This window comes from Eschrichtius robustus, chromosome 9 (assembly GCF_028021215.1).
Source record: "Eschrichtius robustus isolate mEscRob2 chromosome 9, mEscRob2.pri, whole genome shotgun sequence".
In the NCBI taxonomy this organism is placed as follows: domain Eukaryota; kingdom Metazoa; phylum Chordata; class Mammalia; order Artiodactyla; family Eschrichtiidae; genus Eschrichtius; species Eschrichtius robustus.
In genome coordinates, this window is record NC_090832.1 from 61,688,343 (window position 1) to 61,709,329 (window position 20,987).

A 20,987-nucleotide genomic window follows, 5' to 3' on the forward strand; every position below is an offset into this window, starting at 1 on the left:
TTTTCTCTTCTCACCTGTTCAAGGACTTTATATATCTTCACTTAAGTATCACTACTTCCTCACCTCCTATTATCTCCTCAGCCTGCCATAGTTAAGCATCTGTCTCTGCCATACCTGAAACTACTGTTGTCAAAGCCATCAATAACTTCCACATTGTCAAATCTAAGAGTTCTTTGTTCTCATTTTAACCTCTCAGTAGCATTCAACCCTGTTGACCCCCTTCCCTTTCTGAAATATTTCTCTTGGTTTCCATGCTGCCTGGTTTCCTTCCTACTTCATTGGCCATTGGGTTTTGCTTATAGACTCCTTCTTTTGCTTGCTGCCTAAATTTTGGAATAGCAAAGGCCTCTCAGTTCTAGATCCTTTTCTCTTTTCCATCGTCTTTCCTAGGTTGATCTTACCTAGTCTCTTAGCTCTAAAAGCCATCAATATGAAAGTAACACCCAAATTTATATCAATAGCTCTGACTTTTCCCTTGAGCTATAGACCCATATGTCAGTTGTCTACTTAATATTTCCACTTGGTTGCCCTGTGCACGCTCTCATGTGTTCCTCCCCTAGTCTTTGCCATCTTAGGAAATGGTTCCATCAACCCATTTTCTTAAGCCAAATGAGAGTTCTCCTTAATTGCTGTCTTTCCTTCATACCTTAATATAACTCATCAACAAATCCCATTGTCTGTTTCCAAACATATCTCTAAAGTTGTCCACTTATCTTAGTCTTACAGTTTCACAGAGTCATCTCCTAATATTTTGAGTTGACAGGAGGAGAAGGAAGTAGAAAAAAGTAGACATTTTAATCTCATCTTCTGTGATGGAATAACCATACATGTTTGTTGAAGAGTGACACAACACTGAATCCCAGTCATTCAACAATTATTTATTTAAAGCATACTGTATCTCAAGCACCTTCAAATTTCCCAACATTTCTACTTTGTACTTGACCTCTGTCTGATTTTCTATTACATTGGAAGTGTCACTGTTTACCTTCTAACTGGTCTTATCTACTGTATTCATTCTCCATGCATGATCCAATGTACTATTTTTCAAACAATCATTTCATGTCACCCCTGTGCTTACAATCTTGTAGAGGCTTCCCAACATAATTAAAATAAAAACCATAATTCTGACTATAAACTCTAAAGCCTCAAATGAGATATGATTCCTGACTATCTCTGACTTAATCCTACAATATCAAGCTTACTGCTAATTCAGGAACTTTCCATGTGTTTTCTCTGTGATGAATGCTTTACTTTCAGTTCTTTATGTGGTTGGCTGTTTTTCATTCTGTCATTTAGCCCAAATGCCAGCCCTCAAAAAGGTCTTTCCATTCTTAGTTCCTGAGAAAATAATGACCCACATCCTCTACCAGTTACCCTACCACATTACTCTGCTTTTTCTGTTTTTCATGGTGGTTGTAATTGTTTACATTTATCTTGTTTGTTTCAGTGTCCTCTTTTTCCATCCTCCACCAAAGTGTAACTTATGTTAGTGCATGTACCATGTCTGACTTATTCATTGCTTTTTGCCTAGTACCTTAGAATAGTGTCTGGTATATAGTAAGCTTTGAATAAATGATTGCTGAATGATTGGAATTCAGTGATATGTCACTTTTTCACAGACATGCATGGTTGTTTCATCATAGAAGATTAAAGTGTCACTTCTTTTCTACTCTCTCCTGTTGCTACTTCCTAAAAGGTTAAAATATATGTACTCTGCCAATCCTCTGGTTTTTAGAAGAACAATGCTTATATTCCCATAAAGAATTTGACCTCATATTGATACTTAAGTATGAACAAGTCCTTTGGATTTGTGTACATCTTAATTATTCGATCATTTATGCTATTTCTTTCTGGTTTGGGTTTCTTTTTCAGTCTCTGGGTTCTACACCATTCAGTTATTAAATACCTATTGTAATTGTTAAATAACTGAGTAAAAAGTCAAATTGAGTTATGTAATTTCAGTTATCTGAATATACTAATGGTCTCTAAAGCAAAGTTTTAGAAGTATACCTTATGCTGATTTAGACCTTCTGGTCTGAAGATGAGAATGGGTATGACTTGGTGATATATATTTATATTCTTTTTAGGAGCAGGTTATTCAGTGCAATATCAACTGATAATGTGTGTTGCCAGAGCGCATTTAGCTCCTCACAATTTCAGTTTATTTTTTAGGATGGTATACTAGAAGATCAGTTACGAATGTATCTTCACTGTTGTTTGACCCTTTGTGATTTCTGGGAGCCAAACATTGCAGTTGTCACCATTCTGTGGGAATATTACAGTAAGAACCTGGTGAGTAAATAGAGTATGAATTTGTTCCAGGAATTTGAAGAATTTGTACATGATATTTGAGGAATATTTTCATGGCTTAATTATATATAATTATGGGTTTTTCTTAAAACTAATTTTTCAAAGTAGATTAGAGTAGCTCAAAAACACTTTTATGTTTCACATTGTCTAAAGAGCATTGGCATAAAGGAATGGAGCATGTAAGGTCCCTTTTCTCTTTTTTTTTTTTTTTGTGTTAAAATACTGAGTTTATTTCACATGTATATTTTTGTCTCCCCACCATTTCCATTTGTCTGACCACCACTACTACTATGTCCTATCATAACATTCCATACATACTTAAAACCAAGCAAAGGGTGGAGTTCCATCTTTAAAAACTAAACAGGCATTTTGGACAACACATTCTTGGCAATGGAACCTGGACAATATTTATCAGACACGGTAGGGAAAGTTCTCACTCTGCATTATGAAAAGGACAGCCAGATATCAACTGTTACAGAAATGAAATAAGACGGAAAATTTTAACAAACTGTTTAAACTATTTTCTTAAAGAGACTTCCTCCACTGCCAGAGATCTTGAATAGCCTCCTGATCAGTCATCCGAAAACAATTCTTCACATAATTGATGAATTTGGCTTCCACTTCGGGAAGGGAACCATCTTTTTCTATACTTGCTTGCATTTTTGGTTTAACGTCTTCTACAGAGCTAGGTCCTTTTGGTGTTTTAGGAGTTTTTTCCTGTTTTTTGAAGGATTCTTGACCTTTTGATCTTGGTGTTGATGGTTTTGAGTCTTTTCCATTCTGGTTTGATTTTTGTGCATTTTTGGCTGGAGTATCTCGTACAGATTTCTTTACTGGAGCTTTTTCTTCAGTTTCCTCATCATCATAGTCATCATCGTCGTCGTCATCATCATCGTCGTCGTCATCATCATCATCATCATCATCATCATCATCATCTTCATGTTCAGCAGCAGCAAGTTTTACTTTTTTCTGTGGAACCTTGCTACCACTTCCAGGGGCAGAATGCTTTCCAGATATACTTAGGAGTTTCACATCCTCCTCCTCTTCATCTTCTGACTCTGCATCTTCCTCCACAGCTACTAAGTGCTGTCCACTAATACGCACAGGCCCTGAACCATACTTCAACCGTAAGACCACAGGTGGTGTTATTTCAAAGCCCCCAAGGGAAACCGTTGGCTGCACAGACATTTTCAAAGTTGCCAGTGTTACTTTAATTGGACTGCCTTCATAATTCATCGCCTCTGCTTCGACAATGTGCAATTCATCCTTTGCGCCAGCCCCTAAACTGACCGTTCTTAAAGATAACTGGTGCTCATTTTCATCATTATCCACCTTAAAGTGATAATCTTTGTCGGCCTTTAGTTCACAACCGAAAAGATAGTTCTGGGGCCTCAGGGGGCTCATGTCCATGTCCATCGAATCTTCCATGGGTTGGTGGCACGCACTTTGGTGGGAGAGAAAGTGGATGGAGATAAAAGACTACCGTTCCAAGGAACAGTCGCACAGGACGGAATCAGACCAGGGCCCCTTTTCTCTTAAGAGTGAGATTAAGCAAAGTAGCCCAAATTGTGCCAGAAAGATATTTTTTAAAAATCTTCTTTTATAAATGTTTTCTAACAACTATTGATTGCTTGCAACACATTGAGCAGTTAATGCTATCTTGAATAAGAACTAGTCTTGGCATTTGAGACAAGGCTGGTGGGCAGAAGCACAAATATTGTAGAAAAAAAGTTATAATACTGTGGAAGGCTAAAGGAAGGAGTATCTGACCCAGTTTATGGACTTGTAGAAGACTTTATGAAGTCATAATTTTTTAAGTTGACCTGGGAAATGAGTAGAATTTTCCAAGTACATAAGAAAATGAGCATCTAAGCAAAAGGAATAGTGTGGACAAATGTAAAGAGACATGAAAAACATGATTTATTCCTACTGTGTTAAATAGTTCTGAATGATGGGTCTGAGGTGATTATGGAGAGACACGGGAGATAAGGAAAGTAGAGAAGTTAGTCTGGGGCTGGATTATGAAGGGTTAAAGATAATTGTTGAGTTATGATTTATTCAGGAGACATTGGAAAGCAAGGATGTGACACATTAGGTATGTGTTTGAGAAAGTTTTTTCTGAAGGTAGTATAAAGGAATTGGATACAGATGAGTTAGTAGTCCAGTGTAGTAGTAGAAGCAAATAATGCAGTGAGTGAGAACTGAAATAGGGATAGTGGATTTTAAAAGGAGAGGACAAACTTGGAAGATAAAATTTTAAAGGTACATTTAAAAGATTGAGTTACTTGTGTGTGGAGAGAAGAGAAGATTTGGAACATTTGGTTTTCTGGGTAAATACAAAGTGAACCCCTCAGTCAAGGTGGAAAATAGATATGGAGGATTTACAAGTAAATTACAAGTTTGGGTTTGTACATAATTGAGCATATTAAAAATGGGAAAAATACCTTTCTCTGAAGCACATTGTCAGGCTGGTGGGAGAAATGACCAATTCTAATTCTCAGGCAGAATGTATACAAGATGAGTCTAGAGTATCTTGTCATACCTGAAAGCAAGGAAGGTATCAAAGTAAGCTGGAGTCATGTCAGAAGGACACAGGAGCCAACTTTAAGGAGCTCCCATTGCCCAACACTGGGTAAATTGGGGCATAGGGAAGTATAAATCCTTGAGTTTATGGTACTTTTAGAGAAGTTGTTATTCTGGAAACTGTAAATAAATAAAAATATAAACTATATTTTAGAGTACCAAATTTCTGATGAGCTAGTTTAGAAGGAGTGATAGAAAATCTCTATTCCATACATCCGATGAAATAAGCCAACTGGATGATGATCATCCATGGCTGCTCAAACTGCAGGGATCACTAAAATGGATAGATCAGGCTGACAGCATGATCAGTCTTAACATCACAAAAAGAATGACGGTGAGAACGTATGTGCCTCTTTGCTAACTGAAATAGGAAGTACTCAGTACTACCAATGAAAGATTCTCACCAGAAAACTTGACCTGAATCTGACCAGTCCGCTAGGTACAGCTACCACTTTACAGAAAAGATAGAGGATGAAAGAATATATTAATGAGTCTAGGAAAATACAAGCAGCTAAATCCAGAATCTAGGAAATACCACACAATAAATTACCTGATAAATGCTGTGACAAAAATATTGGGAAATTTATAGAATAAAAGAGATTTAAGAGGCATGTCAACCAAATGCAATGTATGGATCTTGTTGCTATCCTAATTTGAACAAACCAACGGTTAATAAGACATTTTGGGGATAATCCAGAAATTTGAATACCCCTTGGTGTTCTGTGCTTGAATGGAATTTTTATTTTAGGGGAATATGTGGTAATGGCTGTGTAATTTTTGTGATTAAGAATAGTCAAACTTCTAGTGAGCTAATTGGGATTTACAGCTTTCCATTTTTATTTATTCAGAGACTTAATACTTGTTTCCTGTCTTTTGCTTTTAGAATAGTTCTTTCAGTATTTCTTGGCTTCCTTTGAAAGGCCTGACACATGTCATTAAGTCGCCCTTGTCTATGCTAGAAATGGTGAAGACCTGCTGTTGTGATAAACAAGATAATGACCTGTATAAATCCAGCAGTAGTTACACTATTTTCCTTTGCATTTTGGCAAAAGTTGTTAAGAAAGCAATGAAGAACAATGGCCCTCATCCTTGGAAACAAGTCAAAGGAAGGTATGTGCCATATCTTTCTTTGTCATGAATGTTCACTTATATCTTTGGAGAAGTTTTACTGTTTGTATTTTTTAAGTTAACTTGTGCTTGTTTGTCTTTACGGTTTACATTTTAAATGTATTCGTTAATGTAGGACAGCAAATTATGGTGCATTTTGATCTTGCCAGTTTGTTATAGAAAGGAACAAACCTAGTATCCATCCATAACTTGGGGAGGATTTTAGTTTCTTATTCATCTCATCAGTCCTGAAGATTGAAATTCCATATATGAAATGCAGGGATATAAGAGAACTGTTGTTTTTCTTGTCAAAATTAATTGTAATGTTTTATGTAATTCTTTGCATGTATTTTATTAAAAATTATAGAAATAAGAAACATCTCCAAATCATACATTGGCAGGTGGTAGATTCAGTCTATAAAACTTCGTGTTCTTGGAGCCCACCAGTCCCACAAGCCCTGCTTTCTTGCATGACAACTAACCAGAATATAATAGAACCAAATAACTCTGATGTTCTCATTTGAGGAGTAAGCCATTTTCATTTCTGGTGTGGTCACATAAACTTTTGATCACATTTGTCTATTCTTTTTTGAAAGTTTTGCTTGTTAAATGGGTGTGATTCTTAATTGTCTTCCCTTGTTCTACTTCTCTTGCCTATTAGCCCCTTTTCTAGCCCTCTGTGCAGTAGACTGCCCTCTACCACTTGCTCAGCTTATGTGGTGGAAGCTCTCACAGCAGAATACTTTTTATCTTCGGTAGAGACTTCTCAAGAATCACTACATGAAATTCCTGTTTGATTCACACAGTGAATAATTCTTGCAAGGTTATGGTGATACAGTTCGGATTTTTTATTTAGAATATACTTTTTTTTTTTAATGGTAGTGTCTTTGTTAAACCTCCAAGTAATTAGGTAGCTCAAACAGTAGTTTTTTTATTTTGTTCTGTTTGCCAGTTTGTTTTTGAATCTTAAATCATTTTATGGAAGACATAATACTCAGAACTTTATTGCTAAAAGAAATTGGAATTCAATAACAAGTCTCTCTACCAAGCACTATTATGGGCATGATGGAGGATATAAAGATAATTAAGCAGATCTTTACTTTCAGGAGCTTATCAGCTTCATTGTTTATAAATAAACATTTAACCTCTCATAAGCATTAATCATTTCTGTCCTGAATAAACCAATTATAGAAGTTACAAAGAAATTTAACAATCCATAAGTAAGATTCAAAATGGTTTTCAATTCTAATCCCTTAATTGATGAAAGAAAAGTACATCAACTTTTAAATTGTATTAAATAGTATTGACAGCAGCTTTTTAAATGGCTAGTCTTGGATATTTGAACGCTAACAATTTTTCTTTGTAAGTAGGTAAAAATAATTTTTCCAGAGTTTTGAATTGTCTTAACATATAAGTATAGCAAGAGCCAAGTCTTTGTGAAGGGTAGAGGGAGAAAGGGTTTAAGGAAAATTGTTACATAAAATTGCCCTGTTCAGATTTCTGTAAAGTGCAACAAGTTGTACTTAAAAGGATTATGTATTCTTTTTTTATTTGTCAATAAGAATTTAAAGAGAAAGGTAATGGGGGGACTAAAATAAAAGGAAAAACCATGTACTATATGAAAAGAACATTTTTACTGTCCTTTGGGGAAAGCCACTGAATCCTTTGATTCACTTATAGATGCTTGCTGCATCCTTGAGAAATTTGAAGATAAGGGGGGACAGTGGTGTTCTGTGAGGTTGTTTTCTAAGCAGGAAAAGTGACACAATAGCACCATTATGTAGAAATAGATAACAATTTAAAGTAATGAGACTGTCATGAGTATTGAGTGAAATGTTATTTTGAAAGATGCATTTTTGTGAATGAAACAACTTTATTAATTCAGCTTTTTGTTTTACAGGATATATTCTAAATTCCATCAAAAAAGAATGGAAGAACTAACTGAAGTTGGTCTGCAAAACTTTTTCAGCCTTTTTCTACTGTTAGCATGTGTGGCAGAGGTGGAAGATGTAGCAAGTCATGTTTTAGGCCTCCTAAATTTCCTCAGGCCTGCCTTTATAACATCTCCTCTCATTTGGAAGGGTCAGATGGCCTTCCTCTTGATGTACACCCAGAAAAACCTGGACATCAGTGTTTTGGCTGAGATATTTTCAGGTGCTTTCCGGGAGAAAGCAAAGGAGTTCTTGGTATCTAAGAATGATGAAATGGGACAAAGACAGACTCTCTGGTCACTTCTTTCCATATATATTGATGGTGTTCAAGAAGTGTTTGAGACTAGCCATTGCTTGCATCCTTCCCATGAAAAACTGCTTAATGATGGCTTTAGTATGCTTCTACGAGCTTGTCAAGAATCTGAACTTCGGACAGTGTTGAGCTTTCTACAAGCTGTTCTGGCCAGAATCAGGTATGCTTTCCAGTAACGTTCTAATTTGTTGATTTGCTTTATATCATCACCTGTGTTGATTCTATATTAAAGTTTTCCTTTTGACATACTCATGAAATTCAGTTGTAAAGAGAGGAGTTAAAGGAGTTTGACTGCAATGTAACATAAATCAGTAGTTTTCAAACAGTCCTTGCAAACAGTGCTTCTTTGAAAGAAAGCTTATGTGCAAACACATAAAACTAAACTAAACCAAGAGTAGCGCTGGTGTAGTCCAAGAGCCATGCCTCTTGGCCCCTTCTTTCCTCTCTACCTCTCCTAGAAGAGCATTATAATCCAGAGGGATATTTCAGACATTCTAAGCAAGACTATGAGCTCAAATCTGAGGTGGCTTTCATTGAAACATATGCAGTTTTGTGTGCATAAGGAGATTTTGGCCACATTGTACCATTAAAAAAAAAAGTAAGTTTCTTTAAATATTTTGCTGCAGAGTTGCAGCCTCAAATGCATGAAATATTGGGTTGCCCAAAAAATTTGTTTGGGTTTTTCCAAAAGATCTTATAGGAAAACCCAAACGAACTTTTTGGCCAGTACAATACATCCAGCTGAAATAGTTTATTCTAAGATTAAGATAGGGTTGTTTGGGGCTTCCCTGGTGGCACAGTGGTTAAGAATCCGCCTGCCAATGCAGGGGACACGGGTTCGAGCCCTGGTCCAGGAAGATCCCACGTGCTTCAGAGCAACTAAGCCTGTGCACCACAACTACTGAGCCTGCACGCCACAACTACTGAGCCCACGTGCCACAACTACTGAGCCCACGTGCCACAACTACTGAAGCCCACACACGTAGAGCCTGTGCTCCGCAACAAAAGAGGCCACCGTAATGAGAAGCCTGCACACCGCAACAAAGAGTAGCTCCCGCTCGCCACAACTAGAGAAAGCCCGCACGCAGCAATGAAGACCCAACACAGCCAAAAATAAATAAATTTATTTTTTAAAAAAAGATAGGATTGTTCTATTTATAACACCAGTCATCTATACAAAACTTACTGTTCTCAGATCCACTTAAATTATGCAAATGTGGAGATACGCTCCGACCCAAACAATAACGGCTAAGAACAGTGATTATGACATTTATTGCCTATAAGGCCCTTTTTACATAACAGTTTCACCTTTAAAGTACATGTTCTTGAGAAGTTAGACACTACCACTCAGTGCAGTTAGTCACTGTCACTAAAAAGTTGTGTAAAAGTTAGGTATAAAAATATGATCTTATTTAAAATCATGTCTGAAGTTAATGAAGAGACTGCTTCCCTCTTCTTAGCTGCACATTACAAAAGTAGCATCTGTTTTTCAAAGATAGTAAACTTGATGAAATTTCCGAATTTTGGACATTTATTCATTACGAGTTTCATTTATTACTAATTTTCTTAATTTGCTTTATGTTGGGCTGTGTGTTCATACAGATTAATCCACGGGTTTTCACTCTTTAGATTTTGTGTAGTTTTTATATTTATGTACTCTAGTTCTTGATCAGATAATCATCCCCTTAGCCCCCAATGTAAGCTGTATCAAATTTTTAGGTGGATGGATAGATAAATGGATAAGTAAATGAATAGCCAACTTCATTAGAAGAAGCTTTTACTGATTCTGGATCTTCTCCACGAAGTACATTTGTTCTTTCTTAGTCTAGCAGAGTTTATTAGCAGATATTATACTTTTCTAAGTGCCAAATTCATTCTGTTTGTTTAATTTTTAAATAAGTGGTAAGTAGTACTTTCCTGTGCTTCTTGGGCAGAATTAGGAATTTCCATATTTCTGGTACCATTTTTGGTTTGTTTGTTTATATTTGTCTGAATATACAAAACAAGGAAGAGGAGGGAGCTGGTCTAAACCATCCTGGTGATAGTGCAGCAGTCTGGGCAAAGGAGTAGAAAATGACGTGAGAGTTTGGGCATCTTGGGAAGATGCAGTCATGGAACCAAGTGGCAGAATCCATATATCTTTCTACCTTTTCCATTAAAGATAGACAAGTCTTTTTTATTTGTCTTAACAATTGTATTGTTTCTTATATATGTTTTTTTTTTAAAACAAAGATTCATATCTTACAAATACTATTTAATTTTTTAGTTAGAAATTTGAAGGAATCTTTTTTTTTCAGGTTCTTCAAAGTATTGGGTTGACCAAAAAGTTTGTTGGGAAAACCTGAACGAACTTTTTGGCCAATCCAGTAGCTCGGAGAGCAGTGAGGCAGTGTGCAGTGTGGAGGAATCTTCTTTTGTTGTGAAATTTTTCTTTTTTTTTAAAGGAACATTTGTTTGTTTATTTTATTTATTTATTTATTTATGGCTTGTTGGGTCTTCGTTGCTGCACATGGACTTTCTCTAGTGGCGGAGATCGGGGGCTACTCTTCATTGCGGTCAGCAGGCTTTCTCATTGCAGTAGCCTCTCTTGTTGCATAGCACGGGCTCTAGGCATGCGGGCTGCCATAGTTGTTGTGGCATGCGGGCTCAGTAGTTGTGGCTCACGGGCTCTAGAGCGCAGGCTCAGTGGCTGTGGCGCACGGGCTTAGTTGCTCCGCGGCATGTGGGATCTTCCCGGACCAGGGCCGGAACCCGTGTCCCCTGCATTGGCAGGCGGATTCTTAACCACTGCGCCACCAGGGAAGTCCCTGGGATTTTTCTTTAAATTGCAAATGTAGTATGCTGTCATGGTAAACATGGTAAAAGACAAAAAAAAAAAAAAAAAAAAAAAAATGAGGTATAAGGTGACAAGTAAAAGTTCCTCTCCCCAACTTCACTCCTTTATTCTCCAGTTCAATGGTTCTCACCTAGGGGTGAGTTTGTCCCCCAGAGAAGTTTTTGATTGTCACATGTATGAGGGGTGCTACCCAGCATCTAGTGGGTGGAGGTCAGGGATACTGCTACGTAAATAGCCTACAATGTACAGGACAGCCCACGCAACAAAGAATTATCTGGTCCAACCTCAGTGATGCTCTATTTCTACTCCATAGATTAAAATGGTTTGTTATAGAACCTTCCAGACTTCTTCCCATTCATAGGCTTAAAACACAAAAGGGATGATCTTTGTTCTGCAACTTCATTTTTTAACTTAGTATTTCCTAGACAGCTTTTCATGTTAGTATATGGAGACCTATCTAGTTCTTTTTAGGGGCTGCTTAGTGTTTCATCATATGGATGTACCAAACTTTATTTAGCCAATCCCCAAATAATGGAAATTTATATTATTTACCATTTTGTTATTATAAACACAGTTTTAACATCTTTATATATGCATCCTCTGTGCACTTGTGAAGGTATATCTGTAGATTAATTCCTAAGAGTGAGTTAGTGTATGTGCATTTTAAATGTGGGTGGATATTCCAGTCCCGTTTAATCATCCCATTTAATTTAAAAAATTTTGCACCAATTTCAGTCTCCCTGATGGTGTATGAGAAAGCCTCCTTTTTCATTTTTAGATTAGTGTATGGAGTATATTTAGAAAATATGCATTCCAAGATAAACACAGAAGTTTGTTAAAAATGTTAATGGAAACTTGGTAATGGGAGAAGGAGATTGATTTTGAAAGTTGGAGAGGCTTTAAAAACGGAAATACAACGAAAGTAATAAATAGGAAATTATTTTTTCTTTATTTACTGACTTTTTGTCTTCAAGCTCTTAACAGGAACTTTTTTGGTCATTCTTCAAAAGTAGTAACTAGAAACACAAGAATAATTCTTGTATTCTTAAAAGATGTACAGTTTATAAATACTATCTCATTTATTTCTTTACCAATCCTGTTATCCCTGTTTATAGATGAAGAAATGGAAACATGGAGACTTTTTACTTTTTGTAATTTACCTAATATAACACAGTTGTTTCAGAATCACCCCTCAGACTCTAACCCCTATACCATAGCTGCCTTCTTACACTGTCTTTATAATAGTTTACAAATAACTAAACAGACACTAACCATACCACTACAGTTTTTATAAATTAGGAAGTAATTAGATGAATGAAATCTGTTGGCAAACCTGAAAGTATTACCACTACTCATGTATACTTCTGAGTGCTTTTACCTTTTATTTTTGCTGTGGGAAAAAAAAGGGTAGTTTCTTACTGGGGCTTTTGATTACTTTGTTTTTATAATTTTGCAAGTTACATATATTTTTAATGAGTCATTAGTTGGAATAATAAATCACAAAGAGGTGTGGAGACAAGTAAATCACGTTTTGTTTATAATAATAATTTATCTTTGATTTATTATTAGCACCACTTCAACCATCTAAATTTCACTTGTGGTAAAAAAACAAATTGTTGCCGTTTAAATTCAATTTAGTAGAAGCTTTTAGCATTAGAGCCAAGGCAATCTCAGGAGTGTTGCGAAAATATTGCTTGCCAAGTACCTTGTAAACCATAATGCATCTCTGTTAATCCATGTATTCAGAAGTACAGAGGTCAGAATCAAGAGGCATAGTGACAACTCTCAATTATATAAAGTGAGAGTAACTTTACATTTGTATTAATAATTTCTTTTAAATGAGATCTGGTTTGAGATTGTAATTTGCTGTCATCTTGACCAGGGGGCAAGCAGTATGTTGTTGTTCTTCAGGACTAACCAATGAAAAAAAGGACACAACTATTTATGTTGGTAACATTTAATTCCTTGTACAAATGTTTATTTTTGGTTTTGTTTTATACTGGTCAACTATGATCAAAAACAATTGCTGTAAGAGAATGTGAAATCATGTAGAACTTCTGTTGCCAAAGTTATCGAGCAGTATGAGATCAATGTGTGAATAAGAATGGTGTAGTAATGTGCAGGTCATTATTAATGCTGTCATGGTTTAGGCACTGCCGTCTTTTAAATTTCTGAAGCTTGCATAGTAATTTGCACACAGTCCTTCAATGAGGCTGATTGCAGTGTATAGTAAGAGGGACTGTGACCTGCATAGTTTTATTTCATTACATCAATCTTCAGTACTTCCTTCCAAGGCAGGTATTGTCAAGACAGACTTGCTTTTAGTTTGGGATCTTTGGGGGAAAAGGGGCCCCAGAGATCATTCAGAATTGTTTTCCCTAAAAGGAAAGAAAGAAGGAAGGGTGGAGGCAGGGAGGGGAGACACAAGAAAAATCCTCTAGGTATTTGATCATAGAGATGTGTTCCCAATTTCTTAACCCAAAATCTGAAACTTCACTGAAGATCTTTTCTTAGGCATCTTTTAGGTATCCTATAATATTTTTCCTACTAATACTATTAGAAAGTTTAAAAATAATTTGCATAGTTGTTAAAAATTAAAGCATAGGCTTTTTTTTTTTCCTTTTAAGTTAAGAACAGAGCTAAATTCTTTGAATTTTGGTTTAGATAGGGAAGATGGCTTACATAGATTGATGATATTTATTCCTGGCTGCATCCCTGACAAGGGAAAGAATGAAATACTTTACCTTAGCAATCTCTTCTGTTTTGTAATTCAGGTGGGAATAAGGTACCAGTCCCTGCATAAATGTGTGTGCAGGATGTGTGCCTGTGTGTGTTGAACTGGGTAATAGTTTTATAACTGTATGACAGAGAAATTATAAGTAGGAAGGAACTAAGATCACTGATTAAAGGGAGAAGCGGCTCCCTCTAGGCTGTTAAGAAATAATAACTTCATATGCCACTTTCTGCTAACTGGAGCTGCTGGCTCACCAGAGCGTTCTTCATCGCTGATTAAGTAGCATTATGAAAATACTGACTTGGTTATGTTAACTAAATGCCTCTGTGTTTAAAACTCCGAAAGTCAAATAGTTTGAGCAGTCATCTTTAACATTTCACATTACCTTTCTGAAATCACATTTCTAGTTCTCACTTGGCTGTTATTTGAGGTTAATATAAAAATGGCAGTCTTTAATTTGTGGAGTTAGGTGTAGCCAAAAGCTTTTCTTTAATTATATCCATTCATGCTGCTATAGTTAAGGGTCTGTCAGCATTTCCATTACAAACCTCCATTTTCAGGGTTTTATAACACAGCTATGAAAATTAGCTCTGGGCAAAAACTTGACATACAAGGCCTCATGAGATTCTCTCTCCTCCCCATCCCCCTTTTTCATTTTTACTGAAGTAGGGGTGGAGTGATTTCAGAATGCCTTTTGGCATCTGCAAATATCATTTGGAGTTTAAAAAGAAACAATAAATTTTCAGGCCTTGTACCTGTTTGTTCTACCACTTAAGGGGGGTTGTGGACTTAAGAATTTAAGCCAAATGGATATTGATCAACTGACATCCTACTTTATATTAAACAAGAGCCTAGTTTCAAAGAAGTCTAAAGGCAGCTGAAAACTTGTCTAAGATGTTAAATGTGGAGACTAAGACATAATTCAGAAGGGATGATTCCCTGTTTTTGATACTGTACGTGCTCAAGTGCAACTCCTTAAAAGGTTTAAGATTCTTTTTCCTGGCTTCAAAATACATTTTGAAAATACATATATTTTTAAATCCTTTTCTTCTTTTTCCACGAACTTGCAGGTTCATCTGTTTGTTATACATCTTTTTTGACATTTGGGATGGGTGTGTGTGTGTTTGTGTGTGCGCACGCGCGCACACACATGTGCACAGAAAAACTGTGTATATCATTCCCCTCAAATATTTTCCACGCTCAATAGTTCTAGTTATTTTAACCTTTATCGGTATGGTATCATTTATTCTAAACAAAAAAAAATTTTAATCTTTCCTGTGGAGAGATAACTGGGAATTTTCTGGGTAGGGAAGGAGGTGGTACAAGCGGAAATATTCTTGTGAGGCTCTGCTGATTGCCAAATAATTTACATGATTTTTCAGGAAAAATAGAAAGGGGACTCTTGACAGCATGCAAGGCTTTTCCTCCTTTTGTTGTTGGGTGTTCTGTTAGTATAATGGGTTACAGCTTCTAATTATTGAAGAATGGCTTACTACAAAACAACTTTGAAATTAATGTGATTTTTTAAGTAATCAAATTATTATGAGTTATTTATTTGCAAAGTTTGATTGGTATATCCTGATTGCCCAAAATATCTGCTGATCTGCTGTTTCATCATGTATATATATGGACATATATCTATGTATATGTACATATGTGTGTATGTGTGTCATGTATATACATATGTACATCATTTATACTATTTGAAATATATATTTGATGCAGATTTTGATTTGATTTTATGCCAATTTTTAGGGCAGTGTTCTCATAATTTGAGAGGGAACACATGAATATGCTCCATGGAAAAATATATTTACAGTTTTTATTTGAAAAATCAGATAGTTGTGTTGCCCACTAAGAGTGATCAATCTACCAGTTTTGGTTGCTTCAGAGAAAGCATCTCTAAGGGGATGTACTAGTATTAGTATTTTGGAAATATATAAAATGTAAATATTTCTCTTCATCATTAAATATTTCATGTATCTTTCAACTGAGATTTTTACGTATGTACTATGAATTAGCTTTTTTGTTTGTTTGCTTATTTACTCTTTACCAGGCTTAAATTTTGCAAAGTGTGTTTACTGTGGCCCTTTTATGTTAACATATTTTATAAATTCATGCAATAATATCAACTCACCCTAATAACTTGGAAATGTTTGTGTACCTTATTTGTGTTTTGCTGAAACATAAGTTATCTACTTAATTTTTCATGTATAGGAGTTAATATTTTGGGTCATTTATTTAGTCTCCAACTAGATCTGTTACATAGGTATGAATTCTCCTTGCCTAAGTACAAAGTGATTCTTTTAAAGTATTATAAGGGAAAAGTTATGTGTCCAAATCTCAACCTTATTGGTAAAATGAGGATAATAGCACAAACCTTTAAGGATTAAATGTAATCAGGAATGTAAAGTGGCTAACACAGTCCCTGGCATATTAGTAAGTGTTCAATAAATGTTAGATGTTGCTATTATTATCATTATTATTATTTTCAAAAGAACCCATAATATAATTGTTTCTTTGTACTACACTTTATGCTGGGGAACCTCAGTGGACGTGTGTGTGTGTGTGTGTGTGTGTGTGTGTGTGGACTTACCTTGGATGGTTTTTAACCCATTCCTAATATAGTACCTTTTACATAGTGGCCGTTTAGGAAATGGCTTTTTGATGGGTAAATGAATCAGGTTCTTTGTTGTAAAAATAAAGTCAGGATTGTAGAGAACATGAACATTGCCTCACAATTATAGAACTATTGGAAATTGTGATTCTGTGTTATTAAGACGGTAATGAGCTGCTGTAGAAAAAGAAAAGTAATTTTTTAAAGGTAGAAATGTGACATGTATGTATGTCCTTCCTTTCTCTCTATATCTAGTTGAGTGAGAGAGTTTTTTTTAATGTCTTTGGAGGCTCTCTTTTATCATCCCTTCTTTATTCTCACTACCATTTCCTCCATTTTTAGACTATTGTTAATGCTTGCCTAATCTCCCTGCCTCCAGTGCCTTCCCTTCTCAAACCACCTTTTTTTTTTTAATCGGCTTTTTTTGAAGTATACCACTTATACAATTCACTTTCTGACCAGCTTTACTAAGATAAAGTTCACATACCATATAATTAATGGTTTTAGTACATTCACAGAGTTGTGCAACCTTCGCCACAATTTTAGAACAGTTTGTCACTTCCAAAAGAAATCCTGTACCTATTAGCAGTCACTCCCAATTTCCCTAACCCCTCTTCCCTAGCAATCACTAATCTACTTTCTGTCTCTATAGATTTGCCTATTCTGCACCTTTCATATAAATGGAATCATACAACACATCATTTTTTTGTGACTAGTTTCTTTCATTTAGAATAATAATTTCAAGGTTTATTCATATTAAAGCATGTATCAGTACTTTATTTGTTTTTATTACCAAATAATCCATTTTATGACTATACCACATTTTATTTATCCATTCATCAGTTGATGAACATTGGGTTGTTTGCACTTTTTGGCTGTTATGAATAATGTTGCTGTGAACATTTGTGTGGACATGTTTTTATTTCTCTTGGGTATATACTTAGGAGTAGAATTGCTGGGTCACGTGATAACTCTGTTTAACCGTTTAAGGAAATGCCAAACTGTTTCCGTTGCACCATTTTACATTCCCACTTATAGTATATAAGAATTGCAGTTTCTCCACATCCTCACCAACACTGGTTGCTAAGTGTCTTTCTGATTGAGTGATCTTAGTGGACGTGAGGTAGTAGGTATCTCATTATGGTTTTGATTTGCATTTCCTTGGTGGCTAGTGATGCTGATCACATGCTTCTCATGTGCTTATTGATCATTATGTCTTCTGTGGAGAAATACCTATTCGGACCCTTTGCCCATTTTTAAATTGGGTTATTTGTCTTTTTGTTACTGAATTATAAGAATTCTTAATATATTTAAATACAAGTCCCTCATCAGATATATGATTCACAAATATTTTCTCCCATTCTGTGGATTATCTTTTCACTTTCTTAACGTCCTTTGCAGCATAAATTTTTAAAATTTTAATGAAGTCCTATTTATTTTTTCATTTGTGCTTTTGCTCATCTCATATTCTCTTGCCACATTTATCTTCTTGGAGAGCAATTCTGCTTATGTCATTCTGTATTTTAACACCTTTAATAACATCCTAATAGACCCAGAGAAAATTTCTAATTCCTTTTCATGGTTTTCGAAGTTATCCACAGTCTGGCTTTACCTATTTCTGCAGCTTTTTCTTGTGGTTCTCCTTTACTTTAGTCAAATGGAACTACTAATTACCAAGAAATCTCCAAGTCTTTTTTACCATTTTTTTTTTTATTTTCCTGTCAAAACCAGTTGAAGGTTCAGACCAGAGCATGGCCAGGACAGTAGAGCCAGATCTGAGGACTGAATAAGCTGCAGTTATGTGATAACCAATGATTAGAAAAGGATTAAATTCAAGGAGTGACAGCAATTGTTAAGATCAGAAGTCAGAAATGGTCAGTGCTGGTTACAGTAGGCAAAGAGGTGGAGTAGCAGAGTACAGGAAAAGAAAAAAACAAACCAAAAAAAACCCTTATCTAGAGGGATTTGGGGGAAGGAAAAGGTGGTTTCAGAAGTTAGAAGTAAATAGATCACAGCTAGAGATGGAGTCAGAGAGCTTCACGTAGGAGCATCATACATGGGAGCAGGCGGGATTTCGGGCAAGAGTAGACAAATCCCCAATCGCAAGTTGTGCTTTTTTCCTCTGCTTCTTAAGGAAGTGTTTGAGAGCTCTTCCTGTTGCAGCATAGTATAAAAAACAGGGGCTTTAGGGTCAATAAACCTGAGATAAAATCATCCCACCTCTACTTGCCAACAGTGCAGTCTTGGGAAGTTACTTAACCTTTTTAAGCTTCAGTTGCACGTTTGTAAAACAGCCCCTACCTTATAGGATTTCTGTGAAAGTCTGCTTAGGTCTCCGCTGTCCATATACACTAGCTGTGTGTGACAATTTAAGTGAACGAACATAAAATAACAAATTCAACTTCTCTGTCACACTAGTTACGTATCAAGTGCTCACTGACTACAGGTAGTTAGCTAGTGGCTGCTGCAGTGGACAGCAGCAGAGCTCTCAGTCAGCACTGACTTAGATGCTGCACCTACCCAGACCATGGACCATAATAACCTCTCAATACATGTTTGTTGTCTTCATTTACGTTTTCTTTATTTTTATGTGAACAGTGTTATCCTTCATTCCAAGCTACGTATTCTTATCCATGTGTCCCCAATCTTGAACAATCTCACTTTCCTTTGAATTTCCGTAACACTTTCTCTCTAATGCCCTTTATTGCTTTCTACTTTGTATTGTAATTGTTTTTTTTTACAGAGGATACATATTCATTAAACAAATTATTCGGCAAATCCAACTAATATTTATGAGTGCCTACCACGATAACAGACGTTATAGGCACTTGGCATACATCCGTAAACAAGTTAAGTGCACGTATATGGTATACACTCATGTATTTATTACATGAAAGACAGAAAATAGAGAGAAAGGTACTTATGTAAGTGTTTATTGAAACCATCACTTTTTCACCATTTCATATTTTATTATTTCAACGATTCAGTATTATTTGGTAATGATTTATACTTGTCCCCAGTTCTTGCCAATATCCACATGAAAGTAGAGAACAGTATCTGTGCAGCCAGGCTATGGATTTAATGGATTTAAAGCATAATCTGAATTTCAACTCTGTGCTTATTGTCTTCTAAGCACCAGTGGGCGGAAGGGACTTCTGGAGGATGACAGGAAGACTCCTGTCATCTTCTCATCATTCTTCTCAATTAATTGAAAGGTTTATTTGATTTTGACAATTCAATATTTATAACCAAACTATTCTCCTACTAAAATATGGAAACAGGTGGAGTAAGTGGGCCTTTGAGCTTTTACCTTGTTTTTGAGAGGTTCCAGAACCTCTCCATCGAGGCTGGATCCACAGGAACACTTTGAATCTAAAAGTAGAGATCTTCTGTATCTGGATTGGGTTGGAAGCAAGATATTTGGAAGAGGGAACTGAAATAATGGAATGGAGGAAATAATTGATAAAATAATTTAAAGTAGTTCCCTGGAGTGGAAGATTCCTTATTGAAAGGGCCTTTTGAATGACTGTAGCACAATGGAAGAAATTAGACTCACAACAAAGCACATCTGTGTGAATTTCAGAAGACTGGGTACAAAGAAAAGGTACCAAAGTGTCCATGGACTTCTTAGTCCTACCCACTTTTTTTTTTTTTTATGAATTTATTTATTTATTTTATTTTTGGCTGCATTGGGTCTTCGTTGCTGCGCGCGGGCTTTCTCTAGTTGCCGTGAGTGGGGGCTACTCTTTGTTGCAGTGCGCGGGCTTCTCATCACAGTGGCTTCTCTTGTTGCAGAGCACAGGCTCTAGGTGCACAGGCTTCAGTAGTTGTGGCTCGCGAGCTCTAGAGCACAGGCTCAGTAGTTGTGGCTCACAGGCCTTGTTGCTCCGCGGCATGTGGGATCTTCCCAGACCAGGGCTTTAACCTGTGTCCCCTGCATTGGCGGGTGGATTCTTAACCACTGCACCACCAGGGAAACCCTTACCTACTTTTCTTAATCTTCTATTTTTTCTATCTGCTGTGCTCCTAGTCTTGTAATCTCCAGTTATAATCTAGGTAAGATCTAATATTTAACCCCATCTCCAAAATTACAAAAGTAAATTAAGAGGTGAGTAGAGCTTTATATTATAGATTTTTTTTCAAGATTACTTTCAAGAAGTAGATGAATGGAGCTTTATGACTTCTGATTCACAGTTGTTCTCAAAGTTTGAATGAAAACAGTAAATTCCACCTCTCATAATTAGGAAAAGGAAGGTAAGAGTGGTGAAAGAACACCGAAAAAAATTGGGATGAACATTGGGATAAAATGACAAGGACAAAAGAAATATACATTTCATTCTTTTGCAAGTGGATGAGCTAGAAAGGAAACATTTCATTCTTTTGCAAGTGGATGAGCTTGGGGAATAGAAATGCCATGATTATTTTCTGTACCAAGCACTGGAATATTTCTTTTTAGCAAAATGGTAACAAATCAAAAGACGTTGGGATGTGGCAAAAGCTACTTTCCTCAATCTTACTTATGTCACTGTGTTTCCTTGTCTGAACCCCATGGTTCA

The 20,987-nt window shown here is 36.1% G+C and overlaps 1 protein-coding gene and 1 pseudogene across 4 annotated transcripts in view; one reads left to right on the forward strand and one right to left on the reverse strand.

Annotated features, from left to right (window-relative positions):
• Positions 1 to 20,987, forward strand: part of MMS22L (MMS22 like, DNA repair protein) — a 134,260-nt gene that overhangs the window by 48,257 nt on the left and 65,016 nt on the right. For 3 of the 4 annotated variants that reach the window (XM_068550973.1, XM_068550971.1, XM_068550972.1), the window contains exons 12-14: positions 2,173 to 2,292; positions 5,777 to 6,003; positions 7,901 to 8,404. In XM_068550973.1, coding sequence (XP_068407074.1) covers positions 2,173 to 2,292; positions 5,777 to 6,003; positions 7,901 to 8,404 — 851 coding nt within the window. The remainder of the gene's footprint in view (positions 1 to 2,172; positions 2,293 to 5,776; positions 6,004 to 7,900; positions 8,405 to 20,987) is intronic. The other variant, XM_068550974.1, reaches the window with a different exon arrangement.
• On the reverse strand, positions 2,517 to 3,767 carry LOC137769207 (nucleophosmin pseudogene; annotated as a pseudogene).